The sequence below is a fragment of the Sipha flava genome, unplaced genomic scaffold (genome assembly GCF_003268045.1).
Source record: "Sipha flava isolate LNK unplaced genomic scaffold, YSA_version1 232_pilon_pilon, whole genome shotgun sequence".
NCBI classification, from domain to species: Eukaryota; Metazoa; Arthropoda; class Insecta; order Hemiptera; family Aphididae; genus Sipha; species Sipha flava.
This window is the reverse complement of record NW_020272869.1, coordinates 1,424,447-1,452,029: the sequence shown is the minus strand read 5'-3', so window position 1 is coordinate 1,452,029 and position 27,583 is coordinate 1,424,447. Positions and strand designations below refer to the sequence as shown.

The 27,583-nt window shown below is 24.9% G+C and overlaps 2 protein-coding genes across 4 annotated transcripts in view; one reads left to right on the top strand and one right to left on the bottom strand.

Annotated features, from left to right (window-relative positions):
• LOC112683678 (sn1-specific diacylglycerol lipase beta) overlaps positions 1-18,973 on the bottom strand; it is a 28,884-nt gene extending 9,911 nt beyond the window's left edge. The window contains exons 1-4 of one of the 3 annotated variants that reach the window (XM_025554813.1): positions 18,625-18,973; positions 18,377-18,537; positions 8,663-8,746; positions 4,794-4,905 (exon numbers count right to left, since the gene is read on the bottom strand). In XM_025554813.1, the coding sequence (XP_025410598.1) occupies positions 4,794-4,888 (95 nt within the window). In that variant the 5' untranslated portion in view covers positions 4,889-4,905; positions 8,663-8,746; positions 18,377-18,537; positions 18,625-18,973. Of the gene's footprint in view, positions 1-4,793; positions 4,906-8,662; positions 8,747-18,376 lie in introns of all 3 variants that reach the window. The other 2 variants (XM_025554812.1, XM_025554814.1) reach the window with 2 other exon arrangements.
• A 5,808-nt stretch (positions 18,974-24,781) lies between these two features.
• LOC112683677 lies at positions 24,782-25,676 on the top strand. Its single transcript, XM_025554811.1, has 3 exons — positions 24,782-24,942; positions 25,002-25,252; positions 25,331-25,676. The coding sequence occupies exons 2-3, from the start codon at positions 25,035-25,037 to the stop codon at positions 25,617-25,619; spliced, it is 507 nt and encodes a 168-aa protein (XP_025410596.1). The 5' UTR covers positions 24,782-24,942; positions 25,002-25,034; the 3' UTR covers positions 25,620-25,676.
• The last annotated feature ends 1,907 nt before the right edge of the window (positions 25,677-27,583 follow it).

The following is a 27,583-nucleotide window of genomic DNA, read 5'->3' as shown; positions in this document are numbered from 1 at the left end:
ATATAATTACCTACGTTTAAATATTTGAAAATTTTACCTATCTTATAAATTCAGACTTTTACAAGAACAAAAATAAAAATAATTTTTCTAGAAGAATTATTTTTAAGAAAACATCGTTGTATAAAAATTAATAATCAGACCAATGGGTAACTTTTTCGATTGTGTATAGTTCTTTTACAAAATTCTAATGACTATTGTTAATATTAAAAATAGATTTGCAGATATTTTGAACAAACAGTGCATAATAAATAGGGATACTGAAATTATTGTTCATAGACAACCTTTAAATTAAGAATTTAATAATATAATATGAAATAATGAATCATTTAATGCAAAATATGATCAAGGATAATATTTTCAAAAAAATAATTAAAATACATAAATTTAATGGTAAAATATGTAAAATAAATAATGAAAACACTTAATAATTAAAATGATAATTATATTTTATTATAAATCAATTTATGATAAATATAAAAATTATATTTATGGTCAATATGAGTAAATTATGTAACTACTTTTATAATTGTAATTAGTAATGCTCATCCAAAAAAAATGTTATTATGTAATTATGTAAATCAATATAATTTGTATTTTTTCAATATGCACAACACTCTTAGACATTTTTATAACATAAAATTAAATTTATTTATATTTTGTTGTGCGTCAATTTTAAGCATTCAAGCAGTACATAAGTAGTATAGCATTATATACTATTCATGAATTGAAACAAAACGTTAAGTAATGAATATAACGAATAAAACAGGAAGTTCATACATTAGCATAATTTATATTGAATGACAGAAACACTGATAGACTACAAATCGAATTCAAATATAATTTTAACGGTGTATACAACTATACTTCTAACGATTTCTGATCAACTGTACGACAATAATTTAAATTTTTTTTTTATCTCTCTATAATATATTATTTTATCGAAATTGTTTAAATTTATAATATATTAATGAACTATAAAAAAGTGGTAAAATATAAGAAGAATATATTTATATTATTGTATTTATAAATTTAAAGAAACTAAAGTAATATCGTTGGGATCTTGGAAATTTCTGTGGAAAATTATATATTATAACCAAGGGTGGACAAGTTAATGATATTTTTTAACTCAGTTAAGTTAAATTAATTGAGATCATGTTCAATTAAGTTAATTCATATGAGACTTACATAAATTAAGTTAAAAATTAATTACCAAAAAAAAATATTATTCACATTAAGCACTGATATAAGTGATATATATATATATATATATTTATTTATTAACAATTTACAACAGATCTTAATTAACATTAATGATAACGAAAATGCATACAAATCTTATTCAAGAATATTTTCTATTTAACCCTAATTACAGTAGAAAAATATACATTTCTTCATTGGGATTTTAAGTACTCAAATGTTAGATTTACGATAATTTATATATGGTTTTTATTTTATTTATTTTTCATATAAATCACATACCTACGATAAAAAGTATATTTTTTAATGTTCAATAACTGTATGAAAACTAAAAGTAATTACTACAGCTGAAAGTATAACTATAAAATTATACAGACAATAAATGTATACAGTAGATACAAAACATTAAAATAAATATATAATATTATTTAACTTTATTAAAATCAAAATATATAAAACAATACAATGGACAAGTTAATCAAAATACTTAATGAATCTCGATAAAACAGTCAACTCAACATTTTGATCAGCTATTGAATTTCTTCTCTTATTTAATAATATCATCGATTATGGAATAATTCTAATAATAAGATAATATGTACCTATTAAAGTAATATAGATTTATGGTCACTTTTCATGACAATGGTAATGTAATTCATGGGTGGCATGGCTATTTTTACTCAATAGTCTTAAGACGGTTGACTACATTTCCCGAGACTGGTGGGTCCCATCATTATTATCGTGATAAATATTATATTCTTATCTAAAAATTCTTCGAAATTTTTATTTTTATATTTTTCTAAATTCCATGAACGCAATATATTACAAAAATATTTTTCTGATCTTAAAAATCAAAATTAATTTAATTGGGATAAATGAAAAAATAATACGTTAATGCCCAGCCTTGCATATTTGTTACATATAATTTTGTTTAAGTTTCGTATCTAAACAACAACAGTGATCATTGAGTTTTTTTTTCAAAAATGTTTATCGACATAATATTATAAGAAGACAAGGATAGTAGATTAATTTGCGTGACGTAAAAATATAATATTGTGGATATTTAACAGTTATTATGGACATTATGGTAGTATGTACGATTACTATCAAAATTACCTGCAATTACGTTGGTAACAATTGGTATGATAGTCGTGTATCAAAAGTATAAATTAGATGGTTACCTTGAAATATTCGGATAGTTTCCGGTGGATAATACAATTAGAATGTAATGACATTATAAAAAGTGATATATTTAATAGCGTACAATGTTTCAATTAATTTTGAAATAACAACTACCAGACTTAAATAAAAAAATTAGTCAAATACTATGGATTTCTAAACAAGAAAATTAAAATAATTTTGAAAATACATTTTTTTAAAAAATATATTTGCTTCTCATAAAATTTAACGAGAATATTCGAAAATATTAATAATCAAAATGAACGAGTTATCATTATTTTTAAGGCACTGAAAATTTGTGTCTTGTACTTAAAATAAGATATTGCATTTCAGTGTAAACTCTAAAGCATAGGTTCCCAAAGTGTGCGCCACGGCGTCCTAGTACGCCGCGATTTATGTATAAGGGCGCCGCGCCGTCATGAAATACTATCAGGTCTAACATTTTTCTTATGATTAGTCATGCTTTGACTTAGAGAAGGGCACCCTGAAAAATCCTTGGATCAAAAGGGCTCCTTGAGTCGAAAAAGTTGGGGAAGCACTGCTTTAAAGTATAAAGTTACAATAGGTACAATCAGTGGCATATTCATAGGGGGGTCGGCCAGAACCCCCCTCATTAACCTCAAATAGTAAATTAACTTATATAGTATCATTTATATATACTTTTTGCCTGAATGGGCGTTAATAAATACGTAACAATAATAATAATATGAAAAAGCTAAATATTAACAGGACAATTGAAGTTAATCCAGAAGAAGTGTTAGATGAATTGGCAAAAAAAAAATGAAAAATTGATAAAGTATTGTAATTAGGTGATAACTATTTTAACTCTGGAAATTCGAATATAATGTATATTATGTATTTTAATAATAAGGTTTAATATTTTTTATCTGTTTAAACACAATAAATTGAATAATTTAATTGTTTCAACATACGCTATTTTTTTACAAATAACATAGTAAATTTAAACTTGCTGACTCCCCCCCCCCAACCCATGAAACGTTTCTGGATACGTGCCTGGGTAAAACTACTCGTATTTAGAATAGGAATCAATAAATAAATTAAATCCATTGATACGATTACAATGTTATCAATTGTATATGAAGAAATTTGAAATTCTAATAAAATCTTAAATGGTATTAACTTAGGTATACAATAATATAGAAAGATACGATAGATACGATAGAAAGTTGAACATGGAAATAATAAGTGTGTATATTTGTTATGAGGATAAAAAATTGTTAAAAATATCTATGCAGTAACAGAGATTCATTGTACTTCATTTTTAAACAGTTACTGTTAATATTAATGGTAAATTATATATTAGTCAAGGGATGATTTCTTTATTAAGTGAAGTTCTAAAGGAAGCCATTAAATCTCTAGACCTTGAAATTTGAACTTGAGTTTTGATCGATTTTAAAATAGCCGTAAACTCAAGTATTTTCACCAGGAGTATAAACGTATCTATAATTTACGTATTCATGTAAGTATTCATTTTGTATATATGACTTGAATCTTGTGAATATTTAAAGTATTTAAAGCTTGAATAATTTAACTCCTTTAATTTGTTTTATTTTTTTAATTCAGAAAAACCTTTTTGAAAATATTTTACGATAAAAAAATAAGGCTATGTATTTTTATAATAAAGGATTAATGATCTTAAAACAAGTACAATAAATTCTTTACAATATAAACCTTCAAGTACGACGTATGAGTGTTTCAATTTAAATTCTATAAATTAATTATAAGTTTAAATTATAGTTAAAAATTAATTAAGAATTAAAAAAAATAAAGTTCATCATTTTAAGACGTTAGTTTAATCTAAACGTAAGTCTGTGGACCCCTAGAAAAGTCCTTGAATACCTCAAAGGATATGTGAAATCATACCTAGGTATTCATAAAGAAAAAAGGAAAAAATATATTTCTCAAAAGAATTAAGTTTTATATTTGGAATACATTCAGTATAATGATTAAGACTATAAAACAATGGAGTTATCAGATGATAATCTATTTTTGTTAACGGGTCTGCTAGTATATTTCTTATCTGAAAGAAGTTGTAGGGGGTGTTTGAAGAACGCTATTAACTATAAACTATAAACAGTAAGTGCTATGGTAAATTATTTGTAATTAGAGTAAATGTATAATGCATTATAAAATAATTAATATTTTGTTCCTTTGATAGTTTAGTTTATGCAAGAAGTTGTATAGTTAACACGTAAAAAACAAACTGAGAAGTGTTTTTGAATTATAGTAATTTTTATTTATTTAGAAGTAGTATATTTAATACTTTAATAATAAATATAATTCAGAAGCTGATTAAAAAGAAACACTCAATAATAACAAAACTCCATTCAAGTAATAATTCCTCAAAATATAAAATAAATAATATCAAGCAAAACTGTTTGATATTTTTAACTTACCATATTCCCCGCATTAAAAGTTCCAATAATCCCGGAAAAACCAAATCATCTGTACCGGCCAGCCATCTACGTCCAAACATTTGCATAGACGGCATCGTGGTAATTCGACGCCCTAAAAATAAAAATTATTTATTAGTGTTTACAAAGACAAAGCAATATTTTGATATTGGTTATCTGTAGGGCAGAGGACTTGAAGCATTTGCATATTTGTTTTGCACAGTCACAAAAATAGCAAAGTACAAAACAAATACGTTTCATGTTTTCACAAAAGTTTTGAAATTTTATTTTGCATATAAATGCATATTTTGAGTCCTTTTTGTTTTTAGGGCATATTTTACACTTCTAAGCGCTATTTTATATTTTTTAAGACATATTTAACTTAAGTTGATTTTTTCCGAAGTGACATTTTTATTTCAAACAATACAGTCAAAATGTTTGGATAAAAATTTATTTATTTTGAATTTTTGTTGTATAATATGGTTTTTGACTATCCGCGGGCACACATTTTTCCTAAAAGTGATAACGATCTAACGTCGTTTCTTTAGAGAAAATTAAGAAAATTAAGTAAAATGTATTTTGTTTATTTGACTAGGGTATATAATATATTTAAATTATGTAATTATTTTGCCTTGTTTTTAATGCTATTTATTTTATTAATAATTTTAAATAAAAAGGTGAAAACATTTTTTAAGTGCATATTATGGGGTATTTCAGTGCATTGAGTGCTTGCATATTTAGAGCTTTTTTAGAGCTACAAGTTCTCTCTCTGTCCTAGTTTTCTGTAATCCCTCTATAACAGGCGACAATTCCATAGTAATATTCTATATAATTACGTTACATGTTACAGAACAAAAGTTAGTCATACACACAATACATAATACATACATCTATACAACCCTACCTAAGTATTTATTAATTTTTCTGTTTCTGGCCATACGAATAAATAAAATAAATGTAATAAATGTTTTATATCAATAATTTTGATTAATATGTATTTTTTACTTATGATTTGGAGTAGGTATTTTTTAAGAATTACATAAATACAATTCATTTTTGTTCTTCAGATAATAAAATATTTGTTCCCATTTTATTTATATGCAACAAAAAAAGTAAAAATATTTAAAAAAATACAACATTTCTAGAGTATAGTAATCTAAGTATTCTGTGAAAATGTCAAGTTTGAACGATTATAATTTTTTAAGTTACGACAATAAAAAAAAAAAATAATTTTGTCGAAAATCGGTATCCCATAAATGTTACCGTTTCTTATAGTAATTTTTCATCTGGTTTTTCCAATTATTTGGAAAGCTCAACAGAATTTTAAAAATCGAGATTCCTAATGCACCAGCCAGAAAAAATTTGCTAAAAATTAACAAGTTAAAAAAACACATATATCATAATATCAATACATAGGTAATACATTCCTCGTTTACAAATTATTATTAATTTTACTGTATAAAACTTCATACATCATCTACAAATGACCCACTTATCGCTTGTTATTATTGTTAATTGTTAATCGCCTTGGAAAGTATTCTATCATCTAAATATTTATTATTTTCACTCAGCCTTAAATTATATGCATCAATGATTCACATTTCTAAAAATAAAAATTATATTGAACTAAAATGATTTATGAAATATTATTATCAACAGTTAGATATATACTAATTGGTAATTATATTTAAGTTGAATAATTTAACATTATCACGGGTTGGCTGAAATATCTTCTAAAAATGTTTTTAGTAAAATTTAACTTAAGTATAACCAATGACATTTTTATTTATATTATTTATTTAATTAGCAAAATGCTATATTTGTATATATAATAGATATACTTGTGAACTCGATTCAAGTTGTAGCTCATTATTATTGAGATTCAAATGATCCAACTAATATTTTATATGAAATTCGGGATAAATCAATATTATTAAATGTACTATATTTTAGGTTATCAACAAATAGATTAAAATGTATAATTAAAATTTAGAACACCACTAGCCCCAAACTAAGTGTGCTTAGAATTTATAATTTATAGTAAAGCTATAGTTAATAAACTAATGGAGATTTATTCAAATAATGTAATTTTAACTAAACAATTAATAATTGCCTGATTATTTTATAATCAAATAAAATTAATCTTATGAAAGGTATGTATCCTAAAATAAAATAAAATTAAGTATTGATATATTTTAAATTGGACAAATGCTGTATTTAATGCCTAATGAGTAATAATTAAATTTAATATAATCTAATAATTAATTTAATAAGGCTTTTAGTGTAAATGTTCTATCAATAATTATTTTTTTAATAATTATAAAACTGTTTTACCGTAGGTATTACTAAAAATTCACAATATTTAATCTTGACATTTTAAGAATATGGACAAAATGATTTTTTGTCACATTGCATAACTTAGCAGTGAATCATAAAATTACATACATCATCAAAAGAAAAAAAAACGCATGCATGGTAATTTAATATTAATTCCTAACTTTTATTTATATTTTAAGCAGTTTTATTTTATTAAACGTATTGTTTATATATATAGTGTATACACTGCATGATATATAATTGTGCTCGACTTGAACGTTAAATTTGAGAGAAATTAATATTTGAATATTGTAAATTGTAGCAAATATGTGTTATTAAGCATTTTATTTGCAAACGTTAAACCTTTTTTTAAAAATGTAAAATAAAAAGAAATTTTGTTGAATAAACAAATACAATATTTCGTAATTGTTATACAATATAATTTAATCATATAATATTTTTTACAAGTTCGCGGAGTTCATGTATAACATAAATATACAATTACTAGAGATAAAAGTAAACACAATACTTAATCTAATATGTATATTACATATAATTTTAATAAGAAATATGTTCAAAAATTTAAAGAATAAGTACGTTTATATAATTATGTATAAAAACCGAAAAGTTTAACTAAATAATTTAACGTCATGTCATTAAAAATATCGAGTCCTTCACTCAGACATACACAGAATGATCATTCTTTAATCAGAGAAGGATAATTCATAACAAGATTATTTGAGATTATTCATTATGCTGTAAGAATATTCTAAGATTGTCAGATAATTAATCGATATAATCAAATAAATATTTTAAAGACATATCTCATTTTGACGAATATTAAGCATCTAAATTATAGTCAGTGTACAATAAGCTTGCAAAGTATAAATAATTTTCAGTTTAAATAACAAATCATATTTCCTTATGAATAATTATTAAAAACATATCCAAAAGATTACACCTTCAAGGTTGTAAACATTTAGAACTGGTTGAATTCGTTTTTGGAATGTTAAGATACAGATTTTTAAATTTAACTTATTATACAATTGTAAAAATAAATGATCATATATTGAAAAAATGATATGAGGTAAGTTTTTTATTTTAAGTTTGTAACTATAATACGAATACCGTAAACGTTTCTATGTAGCAGAGTTTATGCTTGTATTGAAACTAAATAATAAAACGAGTGTTTCTTAAAACGTATTAAAACATTTTTTGTTACTTAATTCGACAATTTTAATAAATTTGAGATGAGTATCGTCAGTTATATATTATCAAAACATAGATATGAATAGACCAATTTGTTTAACTGTTTCTTCTAATTCGTTATATTTATATATTGTAAAGGAGTTGGTTTTTTCATAAATTGCCTAGAATTATCAATAGATTCACCAGTTTTTATCCTTGATTGTACACCACCTTGCTATAAGAATAGGTGAAAAATAAACGATTGTGATACTGTTACATAAATTATAAATAATAACTATTTGTGTAAATAAATCTTTTTAAATTATTCATTGCTTAGATATATACAAAAATATTGTACATAATTTTACCTCTAGTTGTTGAACTTTAGCTTGGAGCGTCATAATACATAATGCGCTGTTTTATCGGTTCTTTACCATTTACGATTACTGCATCTGGAAATAAAAATTTAAGTTAGACACAATATAGATAATTTAGTTTTTCGACAAATAAACATTATTATATGAGATTATCAAATAAAGAAATCAATGAAAATTGAATTACATTTTTTACAGTTTATAAACAGTATAGATGAAAGTAAATAATATATTTCTACAATTTTTTAAGCACGTCTAATAAAAGGGAAAATATTAATTCCGTAACTAATCTTTATTGAAATATGCTTACTTTCTACTAAAGTGCAAAATATAATTATATTTATTAATATTAGGGTTTATTCAACAATGTACCTAAACTATGATAAACAAGTAACTAAATCCAAATAAAAATATATTTTTTATTCATTATTTTAATTGTAAAAATATATCTTTCAACAAATATTTATTTTTTTACATTTAAAACAGTTTTATTGTAATTTTAACGATTAGGGAATAATTTTTTAATCAAAAAACAATTATCAACTAATCTATTTAACTAGTTTCCAAAATGTACAGTGTTAAAACTGTTGAGAATTTGGATAACAGTTTTTTTTCATTGAATTGATATTTTCAATTAGATAAATTTTTTTTTTAATTTTTCATTAAAAATACAGTCATTGGGAATTGTTATGCATTATAGGAAATAAGTAGAGGTGGAAATTTTGACTTAATTTAATGATTTAATTCACTTGACTTGGTTAATTTCAATGGCTTATCCAAACAATGTCTAGTTCATTCAATTCTTATTAACTATATGTTTAATTGACACAACTCACAAATCATGAGCTGACAAAATAATAACATTAATTAGGGAACTGATATGAACTAGGAGATAATATTACAGATATATACAATATTATAAGTATGTTATTACATATAGTACTCACACACTAACCACGTCTAAAAACAATTAATATATATATATATATATATACATAAGTAAAAGTAATAATAAAATTTAAAAAACGCAATTATAAATTTATACTATTCAAATAATACTATAACAAAAAAGTAAAACAAATTAGAATTTCTTTGAGTTTATCTAACTCTATCTAAACTTTGTAGTGTTAAAAACTTAAAGAATTGTAATTCAAATTTGAAAAATTTAAATAATTTTTAAGTATAACATTATTATTATCTATTATAGCATAATATTTTTTATGGAAGTTTTGAAAAATGGTTAAGAATGATTTTGATTTAAATTAAAGTGTCAACATTATCAAATTTCTGTTATACATAGAACACAAATATCGTTTCTTATAATATTTATAAGTTTTAATTAATAATGGAATAGCAAAATAATGCTGAATGCGGAGACTGAATTCTAAATCGGAGATATAAAGTTTCCAGAAAACATTTAGAAATTAACTACACAAATAAGAATTATTAAAGAATAAAGTATAAATACGATATCGATATATACTTGAATAACTTAAGAAAGAACTTATTATCTAGCAGATATAAAGTTTAAGAATATATTTTTTAAATAAATAATGAATGATTTTAAATTACAGGTTCCTATGTAAATCTGAAGTTAGATAATATATTTATTTTATAATTAATCACCGAGGATTTGGTACTGCAATTATTTTATGGTAACTCTCAGTGACAGCGCTAGAGTTTGTGAGATCCTGGGCAAAATTAATGTTGGGTCTTATAATTTATATTAATAAAATATTTTAAGTTCTGTTAAATCAGAACAGCGGAGCCCTGGGCAATTGCCCCTATTGCCCACCCACCCGCGCCGTCCCTGGTAACTATAATAATATAAAAAAAAGTTGGTAAGGTTTTCAATTGCTAATGTACCCAAAAAGTCGATTTGGACGGACATAAATTTAGAATACAATAGATTGTATATTTTCACACAAATAAATCTAAAAATACTGTTCACGATTTCTACGATTGGTAAAATAATATTAGTTTCCATGGACTAAAAGTATTTAAAAGAAGTTTTTAACATCAACTGAAGTATTAACAAATTAAAGTATTAAAATTAAGTTCCTCGAAATGTGATTTGATTATTTACAAGTAATTAAACATAATTCATAAGCAGGACCGTGTTTATAAATTTTGCGCCCTGGGTCAATCATAGTTATACACCTCTCCCTCTAAAAAAATTGATTTATTTTTAATTTTTAAAATTAATTTTTAGTTATACTTCTTTATTTAGTCTTAATTTTTTAATTATGCAGATGATGTTATAAGATTTTTTATTTATTAATAAATGTAGGAGTTATTACTTACAATTTAATAGGTATCTATTTATAATATTTACAAAACAATATTACACCAGGGTACAGCGGTGCCTAGTCACTCTCCTACATGGATTATAATTTAGCTGCCGGATTTCCCCATCGTCCCCCTTAAATACGGCTTTGTTTACAAGGAACCAAACGTTTGGGTAAGTGGCTTATTTTTAACAGGACATTTAAAATACAATTTGGTAGAGATTCAAAACATGTTTGAGTACACATAATGTAAGATAAATTAAATATGTTCAGGTGTTTGAGAATGTTTAGTAAATCTACTACATACATTGTAAAACTTTTTGATATAGGTATACCTTTAATTATAAAAACGAGTATAACTGATATGTACAAAGCAAATAGTCAATAAAAATAAAATTATATTCATAAGAGAATAAACAAACAGACTATTTACAATGACATAATATTAACTTTACTTGCTAATTATAACATATTAACATCAAAAATTACAGAGAAATCACGGAATAAAGATTGTTCTTGTAGTAATAAATATTATTCAAACGATTAGTTCTTATATCGATTTTGATTCAATCAACTGTAGAAATAATATTAGCTTATATAATATTTTTTTTTATTATTCCTATTACTTGTCATACGTAATTACAGTGTACCCAAACGTGTTACGGCCTTCGAAATTCATAAAGTATTATAAACAAATTTCATATTTTGGTACTTATATCTTCGAAAAAAAAAATATAAATTAGGTATGGTTATTTGCTTTTCAGTTATTCCATGGGCTAATTTTACGCAATTTTTGAAGTTGAAAAATATTTTCATTTATATGGAACAAAACCATCTAGTGTTGAATATGGATTAACTATTACTTTAATATGAAAATATACTAGATATTTAAATTTAAACTTTTTAAAAAAAAAATAATAATAATAATAATAATAAATGTGGGTCACCAGAAATTAATCCAAATACGCATACTTAATTATAATATTAATTTTAATATAATTAAAAAATTGAACTTGTTAATACACGGGTTACATAAGTATATTAGGTGTATAAAATATTATTTTTTCTTAATAATTAACAAATACTCAAATACATCGCATTGTATAAAAAACTCATTACTATATACAAATTATTATTTAAACTATTAAATTATTTAATATAATAAATAAATAATAAATAATAAATTATTTAAATTATTAATTAAAACTAAGTTAAATGCGGAATCTCAATTTAGTCATGTTAAGTGATTCATAAAATTAAATACAATTTATACTCCTTTTTAAGTTCTTGACGTAGTAGTGGTAAAATAAAGTTGGTTAAATTTAAATTGCATATATATATATATATGTATAAATGTTCGCTAATATTCTTTTAAAAATAACAGTTTAAGGATGGGTCGATGAATCATAATTTTTATTAAAAAAACCCCAATAAATATGTATCCATTATGTAATAAAGTATATGTTAAGAACCAAGAGCAGCATTCAATCTTCGAAGTAAGGAACAAATGACTAATGAGCAAATCATGATTGGGTGGTAGTGAAAGCAAACCAGATTGTATAAAATTGATAATGATTAGTGGTCACTGTCAGATTGATGCAAGGTCACGGTACAACTATTCGTCGGCCATTATTTATTCGAAATTATATAAAATATTTTCGATAAACTTAAAATTAGATTTTGAGAGGATCAAGAGAATAATAGTTAATACAATGGTCAATAACATTCATTTTTAAGTACCTTTAAAGTTTTACGAGGGTAAATGATTGTTTAAAAATAGTTGGAAGCAGAATTTAAAATACTACTTTGCAAACGTTTTTTATATATTATTAATAAATTATTATATACAAATTGTGTAGAGGCTTGAGATTAAATAATAGTCTTATGAAATGCTGGATTGATTAAATCAAAATTTTTTTAGGCGTATATTTCACTGTAAATAATTACGAAAAATATGAATTAAGTCAAATAAGTTCAGAAATAAATTAATCCAGTTTTTTTGAATTTGATAATAATAAATATAATATTATAAACATTGAATGTGTATGTTGATGACATAGTTGCATCACGTGTTCGCAAGAGAAGGGTGTGCTACTGTGAAAGTTGTTAGATCAGTGTTCACTTCCAAAGGACACGTATAATACGCGCGCACTCACAGATCTCTATAAACATTTAAAAGATGACTACATTTATACAATAAAAAGTGTTTGATAAAATTATAATTATAATATTGAAAGTTAATAAATAAGAACTTATAGATATTTAATATGTAACATTTTTCGAATAAAATATGTGATTATGATAGATAACATAAATACATAGAATACTATTGTACATTTTGAAAATAAAATACAGTTGTATGGTGGCCACTTTCTCGCCACGTCATACCAACATAGCGATAGTTACGTCGTGTTGAGATTTTGTATTGTACCTAAGCATTGAATATTTATTAAAGTTGTCAAAATAATATGAAAAAATATTTTCGTATACAATCAAAATAATATAAAAATAGGTACCTTGAACATAAGAATAAATATGTATAATATATATAGGTATATATTACAAAATTAATGGTTAGCCCTTTTATATTCTTAATGCAAATTTTATTTAAATCGTAAAGCTCATTGCCTTTGTAACCTCAAGGTTAGCATATAATATATAAGCTATTATTTTAATAACTAGTCCAATGAAGAGGTCAAATCTGTTAGTAATAATAATTATAAGATATTAAAGATATTTTTTTCTTAAATTTAACAAACATAGGGTTGGGCGAGTATGGTTTTTTAATGTCAAGTTCGGTCGAGTTTAAAATCCAAGTACTCGAGAAAAGAGTCATTCCAATCAGAATAAAATATCGTTATCATTATAATAAGATATCAAAACAGTAAAAATCTGTTGTTATTAATTTAAACCATTAACCTTCCTGGTTTTTCTTATCGGAAGTATTAGACTCCCAGTTATTGATAGTTTTAATATTTATTTTTCAATAAATCAGTGAAATAAACTAAAATACTTGATTTAAGTCGAGTACCGTAAGTTTATATGAGTACAACAATTTTTTTTTTTTTTTGTAGAGTCGAGCAGAGTACTCGAACTCTACTCAAATTTTTTTTACTAAGTCGAGTACTCGTCCAACTCTAATCAAATACAAGTACATTATAGGACTAAAATGTTAATGGATAGTTGTAACAATAAATTAATTTCATTTAATTTCTGTAATTTCATTGTTAAATGTGGCAGACGAATTAAATAAAAAACATGAATATTAAGATTATATTCATATCATATAAAAGATACATAAGATGATTAAATTACTTATATTATTTATTATAACAAAAAATTGTACAATTCAATAAATTCAACAGATATTATATATGAATAGTTATTATTCAACTAGAATTTCTTCGTATTTTTGTTCATTAATTATGAATAGTCTAATGGGAAATATAGAAAAATGCTCATTGTTTCAATATTTAGAGTTTTTATTATGAAGTATATTATTATAGAGTAATTAATAAACTATTTTTCTACATCAGAATAACAGAATCTGTGATATTGTCAATTTTAATTAATTATTAACTAAAACTAATGTTTTGAAATTTTAATACCTAGCGATAATTATTAGGATATCAATTATTTTCATTCAAATAAATAATTATAATAATTTGCTGCAGAATGTAAATTACTTCTTTAATAAATATTTACAATTTATATATAAACTGATAAGCTATACAAATTATTTGGCTGTTTCAGTAAGACAAGTGCTAATAATGAGATTTAAAAACAATCATTATAAAAAACCATCATGAAATACATCAGATTGAATAGTCGGTATAAGAAAGATTTTGGGATATCATATTTGATTTCAAAAAAATTTGATGTATTTTTGATATTGTCTTAAGAATTACTAATTTATTTTTAAGAGTAGACTTCTAGGTTGTAATTTACAACTAACAGATACCAACTGAATTTATAGGGTTTCTAATACATGATTCAAATTAATAAAAAAAAGACTATTATTTATTTATATTTTTTACAACATAAAAATATAGCTGTATAGTCATATAGATAGTGATTTGTAAATATTTGTAAATATTATCGCACAGTGATATACATATCCATTGCATTACAGAAGTTTTACAACAAGCTAAGTTGATATAAATCAAATTAGTACTTAGTAAAATCAAGAAAATTTTTTAAAAATTTATACTAACTTTAAGTATCTAAGTACTTTAAAAGTTCATTTTTTATAAAAAAAATAAATTTTTACTAATTGTAATTATATTATATTTTCATACCATAAAATATAATATAATTACAATTAAAAAATCAATAATAACAATACAGATAATTATAATACAAATGTCATAGAATAGATTTTGTCAAACGTTGACAAAGTCACAATGGAACAATTGTTTATATTTTTATATGGAATAAACTCATTATTTTTTTAATATTTAACACCAGAGTATCAACAAATTACAACTTAATGGAGATACACTTTTGTTAATTTATTTATGTACCTATTTCAAAATATTTCACGTTTTTTAAATAATTCAAAATTTTAAAGGTTCTAATTTACCAACAGGGGGATTTGTTAAGACCCTTAGTTGAATCAATCAATTAACCATAGATTTAAAATTATAATATTGAGAGGATAACAAAATAATTTTTTTTAAATGTCAGAACTAATTTATTTTAATTATTTTTATGATTACTTAATTTTATATATTAAAAATGTACAGCTTTAAAAGATTTAATTTAGATTTTGGATTATGAATAAAACAATATTACCAACTAATATTTTTTACATATAATTTTCAATACTATTGTAACTGAACATACAATTTATGAGTAAATTAAAAATAAATTATGTTCCTATATTTATTTATTAAAATATTTTTTTTATAAAAATTAGTGAGCGTAATAAGGAATACTCATACACAAACACACATTCATAAACTGTGGAGCTGTTCTCCATCCTCTTGATTTCGAAAATGACTAGTATTATAATAAAGTTAATATTATACTTTATATGATAGGTAAATATTTAGTAATTTTGTAAATAGTTATTGTAATAAGCATCTGAATTTAAAATTAAAACTATTGTATAAATCGAGGTGTAAGTATAATATGAGATACAGTACATTTATAAATATATTTTTTACAAAAGTGGATAGTAGATAATAGATAAAAAAAGATATATGTCTAAGCATGTAATTTGGCACCATAGACACAGGGTGACACCATCTTCTTTGAAAAGTTGACGCATCTGTGTCAAAATTGCGACCTTCGACCCATTAAGACTTTAATATATAATATAATATTATTTAATAATAATTAATTAAAAATATTTTAGACAAAAAAATCCTAAATAATGGAAGTACTCAACTTTGTTGAAGATTTTATCAACAACATGCACAATGTTATGTACATAACATCACCTATTTCTAATAATTCCCTTAATTTATTTATTTCACGGTTATAGAGTATTTTATATTTTTAAAAAGTTAAATATATGAATACAATATTATTAAACTACATGATTAGGATATAAAATGTATAATTTTTTAAGTTAATATTTTAAACTTAAAAATTACACAGGTAACCCTAAATATTTAAAGGATACCTACGTAATATTGCATACATTTATAATAATTAATATATGTCACAAAAACTTTGAGTATATTAATAATGAAAACATAACATTTTACATTAAGCTCTAGAATAGATGATAAAAGTATTGATAAAAGTCAAAGAAGTGTTCATAGAAAATATAGAATATTAAATAAAATAATTGTTTTCCATACAACACTAATAATAATTTTATTTGATATCATTTTACCTTAAATTTTACATAAGTAATGTATTTGAACATTTTTTACTTCATCAGACCAACCACCCTTAAAATATTGAGGCGTTAAATATATTAATTTTTAATAATTATATAGGTATTTTCCCCTTTATTAAATAAAATTATAAATTATATCAATTATGCTGGTAGACAGGTATAAAGATAATATTACATTCTTGAATTTTTATCAAAACAATATTCATGATATTAATAAGGGTAATGTAGATTGAACAAAATTTATTATATTAATATTGATTATACAAAAAATTATACATTATATAACCTAATCATGCAATTTAATAATGTTTTATAAATATGTACAAATATGGAGTAGAATTTACATATGTATGAGTAAATAAAATATAATTTTAGATTCTGAGTAAAGCAAAGGATCTTAAGGTTTTACAAATTTTTCTGTTTCGTATAGAAATATTGATTCAAAAGTTTCATCTAGCAACTTTAAAGATTTGAAATTGGCCTTTGGTGGTTCTTTAGAGAGGTAATTTTACTAAAATCTCAATAATTTTTCCAAATGTAAGGAAAAACAGTTGTTAGTAAAGAAATGAGTTATAATTTCTTTAAAACTTAATACATCCTCACAAACTTAATATTTTTTTGATCTATTGAGATTGTTTTTTTGTTATTGTTATTTATTTTTAAACTATTTTTAATCAAGACAAGTTGAATGAATAGTATTTTTGTGGTTAAACATATTCACTATTGTTTACATGATTATTACTACTGATAAGTATTCTTAACCATAATTTTTCTTTAATAATAGATAAAAATAGTTGAATCATAGTTTTTAGTTTAATATTTTTTCTAGTAAGAATATAAAAGACAATAGTAAACAAATATGAAATAGTAATTTTGTCATAAATATCATTCAAAAATAAGTACCAAGGTAAATTTAAGAAATAATTATTTAATTAGAAATTGTATTTAAGTATAGGAATTCTATCACATGTTAAATCAGTATATTTATTTGTATAATTTTTATGATTGACTAGGTATATAAAAGGCAATTATCCATAAGTATAATATCTAGTATAAATTAGGTAGTATACTAGTTTATTACCAAGTAAATTCTGTCAATTTAATTTGGTCAAAGAATAAAATAAGACATTAGTCTTTATTTATCTAAGTATCTCAATAATTAATTACAACCAACTAAATACATGCACTTAGACTTGGTACCTATAGATAATAGATAAACGCATATATTATTTTATTTTTTAAAGTTATAGGACATATAGCCTGATTGTTATAATTAGAAGGTCAAAGGGTGTATTCTAGGGTTTATTCTTAAACATACAGAAAATATAAAAATTAAGACAAGAAAAAAAAAAACCCAAGTATCATTACGAAATCATCACTTAATATATTAACATATTAAGAAATAGGAAGGTAAGGTTAACAATAATTGATCAACAATCATCAAAACTATGTGTTGTAAAACGTTTTTTCTATTTATAAGTTATATGATGTCATTGTGCGAGCGATGGTCAACAAAAATAACGAAAATAAAAACTAAACAATTATTATTATTGAATAAACAGTACTCACTGAAATTGATTAATCCATTATTCTACAACGAAGACGAAACAAAATATAATCGGATGTGTGTCGACAGTAAATTCGTTTCGCGTTCGATTCTCGTTCGCAGAATATTAAAAACACTGTTGTTGGCGTGTGCCGCGAAGAAAAAAGCTATCGGCAGCGACCTACTTCGGGCGTTAAAAAAAAAACGCATTTATTGCACAAAATTTCTCCAAATAAAAAATAATAATAAAAAAAAATAAATAGGTACGCACATAAAACGCGCACCGATCACACACAAAGACTAAACGAGAATGGCTTGTTCGGAGAAGACGCAGCGCACAAAAGCCACGTGCAAACCGTTTAGGATTTAAATAGTACTGACGACTTGACGGGGGAATGAAAAAAGTTTTTTATTTTTCATAAGCCGCGTAACATTGATAAAAATGACGATTTCAATACGAATCATGCGAGTGTGATAACGATAACGGACTATCAGCGATAACTTCGGCGTGACAACTGTTGCACACGCAATCGCGAAGTAACTAAAGGGCATCAAGAAACGGAACAGAAATCGGACGGTTGCGTGATCGCGCTCGGTGGAGGTGCGCTCGAAAGATACACGACGGAGAACCGCAGCCAGCCATAAAAAGAATCCCCACCGCGAGCACGTCACCGCCACCAGCGCCGCAGTGCCATTTCACTTCTCGTCCTCGTACGGTCACAGCGACCGGCCGTGTCAGGTATCCGTTCGCCGCATAGGTTCAATAATAACAAGAATTTATTTACAGGCAGATATCATGCGCCTCTGTATTAGATTTTATCTGCTAACGAGTGTGTGACGTCGGCAAGTCTCCACGCGTGTTATATGTTGTTATGTATTCTCTCCGACGTGGCCACCGCTGCGCGAAATCGTTTTCTGTGCAACGTACGAAACACATTTTTTCTTCTTTCATCCGATGACGAATGGAACAATATGGTTTAGAAATTTATCGCACGTATAATTATAGAACTATATAGTGTTTGTTGTTGTTGTTGTTGTTGTTGGAAAGAAGACTCTTAATCATTATGGGGTTTCCCTCAAACGTATTGTTAAGTCGACGATTATACTATTTTGAAGGCTGATTTGTGGTTATCGGTATGTATAACTTAAACGCGGTATGTAATGGTGTACCTATGCATTCGGAGGCACAGTGAGCAAGAAGGTATCGATGACACGATGAATGTTCTGAAAATTTAAGTGCTGACTGTTAATGGGCACTGTGTGAAGTCGACGAGGGCGGCCGACTGTGCTGATTCGGTATATAATTTTAGTGATAGAAAAGAAGAACTTCCTTGACGAAAATTCGAATTGTCCGTGTACTACCATTAGACTAATTAAGTATTACCTATCTACCTTACTATCCACCTTCATTATTATATTATTATGTTTATATAGCGAGACGGATTGTTCAAGAGCTGGCTAGTAAGTATGTAGGTTAAATTCACGAATGTTATGTATTGTTAAATTTGGGATTTAGCCTCAACAAAACTTATTCAAGTCTTTTCAGATATCAACTATCCAATTCGATGTAGCTCAAGTCTGGCGAAGGAAGGTCTAAGGTTTGTGTTCTGATATTCATGTACATAAATCACAGTTTTCTACTGAGAGTGTCGGGGTTATAAGGGTTGGTATATAATGTAATAAATAATAATTGGAAATTTAACCTAGCTCGTTCCACACCCAAAGTGTTAGGCAAACTAGTTTAATCTCTGCACATTTGACCAGGATAATTTTAAACAAAATTTTTTTTTTTTTTTTTAAATTTTTATAAACATATTTTAAACATTTAAACATTTTAAAATGAGAAAAGAATTACTATAATTTACTTTTAAAGGACAAAAGGAAATTGCACATAGAACATAAATATTGTATGTTATTTTTTCGCAATATTTATTTTCGAAATTGGTCAAAGTTTGGAATATCTAGGGAATCTTTGTAATCAACACTACGCAATAGTAATCAGTACCTCACAAACGCATATATTTAATTTAAATTAGTAATCAGTTAGTTACTTCAAGTACTATAGTTAATATGAATGTTGACAATTACTTGTAGTTACATATTTGTCTATCTTCTCTAGTCCGAAGGGAGTATTTAAAAAACATGGTAAGCTGATGTGTATAAAATGGGACATTCAATAAAATCGACGTTTTTTATTGTACATATTTTTACAATAGTAAAAATAATACTTGTATACGATTTTATTATAGCTATATAATTATAGCTTTATCAATGGTTGCCACAAACATAATATTAATTAAAATTAAAGAATTATATTTTTTATTAAACTAAATAAAATTAATATTAACTTTAGTAATAGCTAATAAATATGAGTATTAATCAGTGCTGCAATTACAAAATAGGAGGTCCGTGTGCGGTAATTATATTAGGCCCCTTCCTAGAATTTATTTTTGTTGTACATCTTATTTATAAGTATATATTTTTTTAGGTTTTAAAACACGTTTCTCGTCAGTTAGTGTATGATATATGTATATATATAAAATTAAATACCTACAACTGTTGTATATTATTCTTCACTACATATTTATGTAGTAAATTTATTTAAGTAGTTTAGGTAGTTATGTTGTATGCCTACTTAAATACTCAATGGACTCATTGTTAAATAAATATTATATTACTCTAAAATATTATAACATCCTTATCTGAATTTTAAAAAAAAGTTTCTTTTTATTATAAAATATTAATATTATATTATTAAATAATTGTGTGTTTATAAAGTTTAATTTATTTTTGTCTGAGACTAGGGGGCCCCCCAAATGTATGTAAGCCTTGGGACCCGTGTGCACGGCACACTTTACACACTCGGTTATTGCGACACTGGTATTAATTGATAAGTAACAGTTTGCCTTTGAAAGCTCTTATATTTAAAAGTTAATTAAATAATTCATACAATTTACAACAAATACTCTTGTATGAACATTGGAAAAAATTAAATATTAAAACTTTTTTACTACTATACTATAATTTACAAAAAAAATAAATAAATTTACTATTTGACAATTAAAAATTATACATACTCAGTATAATATTTAAATAATTTCAACATTCATGAAATTATAAAAACAGTTATTATTATAATTATTATTATTTGTTTTAAACACATAATGTTTAAATCAAATGTTTAAAACTGTATGATTTAATATAACTAAGTATAATCGCTATACTTTATACATTTTTGTTCTCTTGATTAAAACCGAACAATTATAAATACTTCGATAAATTGAGATGAGTGTTGTTAACGACCATATACACGATCATAATGTTAATGTGATAATATTAGTTTTGAAAGAATATAAAAACAAAACGAATTAAAATGTGTAATAGAGTTCAAGTATAGCGAGAAAAGAAAATGTTAGTAGAGATTTATTAAATCTCACTACAATATTATGTTGTTTAGGGGCCAATTGTAATTTTTTTTTTCCGAAGGCCCAATCATGAGCTAGACCGACATTGTGTAGATTCTTTTATTAGTTGTGTAAGAGATTTTTTCATCATTTCAAATTACAAGTAGTTAAGACTTAAGATTTCTAAGACGCTGAGTTCCGATTACTTGCGTTTGCTATAACTTTTCGCATAATCTAATCGATGTATTTAGGATAATGCAGATAGTCAATTTTGTTTAAAAAGCTTTGTTTTTAATAATTATAACATACAATTCATAAACACATTGAATTTGTATTAACACTTGATTTTTTTTATAAATCATAAGAATACTTATCTTTTAATTTAATTTTATTCAACTTAACATAGAATTTGTGTTTTATTAAATAGCTTTCAGTAGAATTGTAGAAAAATAAAAATAATGTTTTAATTTTAAAAGCATAATATTACAAACATGTTTTTTGAATTTAAAGATAAAATAGAATATTTGGTTTTTACTTTTGAATATAATTATAATTTTTAATTAATATAAATAGTAAGTTAATGCTGTTTACGAACAATGAATTTGTATTGTTACTATAAATGTTACGTTATAAGTAAAAATAACACGGTACATGAATTCATAGGCGTGTTTACAGTAGGGGCCGGGTCGGCACTGCCCACCCCCAGCAGGCTATGCCTCCAACAAAATGATAAAAAAAAGAAAAAAGAATTATTGCTGTCTGTACTCAGTACTAACAGTATCAGTAGAGTATAGTAGTATAATATATGTTTTTATTTTAATTTTAAATATATTTTTATTGTTTTAACACACAAATGGTAATACTTTTTGGGTTTAATTAAAAATATTCATTGCGAGTTTTTTAACAAAAAAAATAATATTTCTTTATGTCTAATAAAAAAAAAAAAATAAGTCTCACCATTTAAAATTGTTTTATGCTTCTATGGTCATCAAAGTCCAAACACACCTATGTATGAATTTGAGAGTCTTATATCAAGTTTCATATATTTAGTAAATGCAATGCATTTTTTGCTAAAAATATATTTTTGAACATAATTAATTGTTATTTTTAAATGTATATTTATAGGCATGACACAATTATATCTATTACATTTTATGATCACATTTTTATATACATTTTACTGTTCTGTATGATTATCGAAATACCACCCTAATATAATATAGCATATATGCTTCACACATTAATAGTTCGAAGAGTAAATGATGAAGGACAAATGATTTTATCTCAGTATCTAATACAGGTTTTTTTAAATAATTCCAATATTCATAAAATAATGGAGTTTTGAAAAAAAAAAGTTGTTTCTAAGTAATAAAAACTTACCACACTCAAATTTAAATAAGTTATAATTATTAATAATCATTCCATCATTAATGCCTAAATTTATAACCCAAGCAACGATGAAAATAATTTATGTCAAAAATCATAATAAACCCCAAAAGTACGTTTATTAAAATAAATGTATAGTAGTATAAATTATAATTAAAATCGAGTAATGTAGCTACTTTTATTTATATATTTATTTTTAAATATTCATTATTTTTACAATACATTATATGATATTTATACCAATACCATGTAAATAATATGATTAATTTAAAATATATACGGTTTTGAACATTAAGCTCTTTTTTTTTTTTTTTTTTTTATAATATAATATTAACATATTATATTACTTGATAAAAAGATCAAAATTTGCATAAGATTGAGAATAAAAATAATAATAATTTAAATTAAAATATTAAAATTGTATTTATTTTAATTTAATTTCAGTTCTATATAAAGAATAAATTACACAATCTTATAATAACTAAACACTTACGAGGCATCGAAGAATGATGAGTAAACTAAATTCAGTAGTTATGGTCAAAAGCGGTAAAGCACGATTGAGCATAAAACGATTGAGCATAGACCTTTTTAGCAACACGATTGAGCATAGAATATTTTATGCGACGTTGCCACATTCACGTTGCCAAAATTTTGTAATTTATTATTTTCTCGTATTATTACACCAATTATTATGATATCTGACGCGAGCCGTGAGCTTTATCGGCTTTATAAATTTTATCGACAATGTTATCGATTAATAAATTAGTTCCGGAGCAAAACGACGTTTTAAACATTTAGCATCGGGGGAAAATATAAGATAATTAAGATACAAATCCAAAATTATTATAGAAATAATATCAGTGTTCGATCACCTGTGTAGTGTATAGTGCGTGTATACTTAGTGCGTTTTTCTATTTTTTTAAAATATGGATATAACAATTATTTTATCGGAAAGAGGCAAAGAATTGGCCCTAGTTAATTTATACAAGTATAAATTAATTGGAGAGCGAAAAAAAGACAATCTTTTGAGATGGAGGTGTACTAATAATAAATGTTCGGCAATAATGTTCTCGGGTTTCGATAAACGTAAAGTGATTGAAACTGCTGGACAACATAATCACGATAAAAATTCTATTGAGAAAATAGAAACGCAAGTTTTAAGAGAAAATTGCAAAAGAAAAGCTGAAGAATCAATTTACACACGGCCACTTAAAATTATTCGCACCGAACTTTTAAATTCTTCTCCAACATCAAATTTAAACAATCAAAATGTAAGAAATGTACGGAAAGCAATGTATGATAAACGGAAGCAGACCTATCCTAAATTACCAACTTCTTTGGATGAAACAATTCATCAATTAAGTGACTTAAAAAATGAAGAATGTTTTAAATATAAGGGTCAACAATTCATTTACATGCCGACTGATGATAATTTTGTATGTTTAACTACAGAACAAAATCTACAATTTATGACAAATAATTGTACTGAGTATTTTGGCGATGGCACATTTAATTATGCTCCAAAATATTTTATTCAATTGTACACAATACATGGATATAAAAATGGATACTACTTACCACTTGTTTACTTTTTTTTACCAAATAAAACTAGGTCTACTTATATTAAAATGTGGCAATTTTTAAATAATTTATGTTTGAAATTATGCGAAAAAAGTTTGCAAATTAACACATTTCATGTTGATTTTGAAATTGGAGCTCATCAGGCAATTACAGACGTGTTTGGAAATATTAAAATAATTGGATGTAGATTTCATTTAGGACAATCATGGTGGAAAAAAGTAAGAAACAGTTATATAATATAGTGCTTTTTTACTAAAATATAATAATTTGTTTGTAGATTGTTGGCGAACCTTCACTCAGAATAGCATACATGGACAACAGTAATGAACTAGGGAAATGGTTGAAAATGTTTTTTGGTTTGGCGTTTATTTCCCCAGAAGAAGTAGTTGATGCATTTCACGAGTTAATATCAATTTGTCCAAATGATGACGGTTTCATATTTTCTGATTACATTATACACAACTATATTGAAGATCACTGCCAGTTTCCTCCAAATATTTGGGCGGAAACTCCTTCGCTAAACCCAAGGTTTTTAACAATATTTTTTAAAACTTATTATAAAAACTTTTTTTACTAATTTGTATTGTTTTATTTAATTTTTTTTAGAACGACCAATGCAGCTGAAAGCTTTCATCGCACGTACAATTCACAGTTTTATTCACCTCACCCCCATGTTCATACAGTCGTTAGGGTATTGATCGAAACACAAGCGGAAACATCGACTAAGATCAATTCAATTCGACACAAGCCTGGAAAATTACAATCCGCAAAAGAAATAAAAAAAAATGAATTGAATATTCAAGCCTACAGCCAGTTTTTAAATCGTAAGAATACGGAATCTTTATTAATTTATTTAAGTCAAATTGGAAGCAGATACCAAGGTGTATCAATTTAATTTATTATTATCAAAAAATCTAGCTAGGTATATTATACTGTATTATAATATGAATGTGACAACTATTTATAAATATTTTGATTTTATTATTTTGATAAGTCATAAGTCATAACTATTATTATTATTTTATTATTAACAAAAATATCTATATACTGTGACAGCTATTTATACTACTATCATAAGTATTTTCATGCATATTAAATATTGACTATGAAAACATGATATTTTTTTGTCATGTTATATTTTGATTTATTATAATTATTTAAATAAATGTTTTTATACGATACAGTTCAAAATTGAAAATGGCAACGTTGCAGAGTTTTTTATGCTCAATCGTGTTGGTTTTCTTTTGTATTTCAATTTCCTTTGATACGCCGACAATTTATGCTCAATCGTGTCGCAAGAAAGGTGTTTTATGCTCAATCGTGTCGCAGCCGTCAAAAGTCTCATGTTATAACAATTAAAGCGTGGTGTTATTACTACAATAATTTAAGATAAAATAATTGTCCCAAATTTTACTATAGTAAATCGTATTTACGATAAGAAGCTCATGTAAAAAGCTAACGCGATATGCAGAGAATCTATATGTATATTGGAATAGTCGATGAGATAATTGCATTGTCAGTAATATTATTTTCTATTTTTTGGTAGGATGAAGAGATGTTTAAGGAATGATTTCTGAGAAGTTAAATGAATAATATTACGATCATGTAATTCATTTATAAATTATTGCATTTAGTGGTTGTCACTTAGTGTATCAATGTGAAATTATTAATATACGATTAACTACGAATAAAACGAAACAGTGCGGTTAATTTGAATAGTTTTTATTTTTTATTACAATAAATCATTCTTATAATAAATTGTTTTTACCTTGATGATTAAAATTTTCTAATTACCAATGAAATTACAGCTTTAATTAATGTAGATACATACTCATGGTCACTGACGGTCAGAAGCTTTACTGATTAGGTACTATTAAAACACCAAAAAAATCCTCATCTCATGTTGGTTGATTTGTCATATATTTCATTGCATACTTGCACGCACTAAGAATGAAATGACTCATTAAAAAAATGAGTGATAAAAGTATATTCCTGTGGGCATGCTGTAATCATGACATAAAATGCGTTGTATACAGTTGTAAATTAAATATAAATTACGATGTCCTTGTAGAAATAATAAATGTCTAATAAATATAATGTATACATGTTATATTATATTTGGTCTATTACGAAACAATATTAATTTAAAATAAGGGAGAACAAATTATATCAATAATAGAGACTTATAAGAGAAGAAAAAAGTAGGTATATATAATATCAACCCCGTGGTTAATTATTATGTTTCTAAAATTAGGAACAGTGAATTAATATCATCAAAAATAATCAAGATTTTGTTTAAGTGTGCAAAAAATGGCACAATTTTCCGATAAAATTAAAATAAAATACGAGTAATTTAATTATCCGGTACGTTATTTCAAATGTATTTTACATTGTTTCGGGTACATTTAAGCATGAAATATAAGTAAAAAAATCTCAATGACATCCAAAAAAGTTTAAAATCGTGCAACAGATTAATATACTATAATATTTAACTAATTTAAGCAATTCACTATCCTCTCCTCAATTGATACTAGTGATGACACCGTATTTGATGCGGCTCTATACTCCCATGATGATACCGTCGTACATTCACCTCACTCCACAGATCGGGTTGAGCCTATTGCTCCACCTATTTACATTAGACATTTTGCAAACTCCTCCGCATTCAAGGATATATTAATTAATATTAACGCCCCAACGGGTATACTTGTAAGTCTACCCATCACATCTTATTGTCCGACCTAACGGTTATGATAACTTCAATGCAATAGTTATGCATTTGATGGGAACTAACTCTAGTTTTCATACTTTTTGGTCTCCTTCTTAGTGTCTTATAGGATCGATATTAGAAAACTCCAT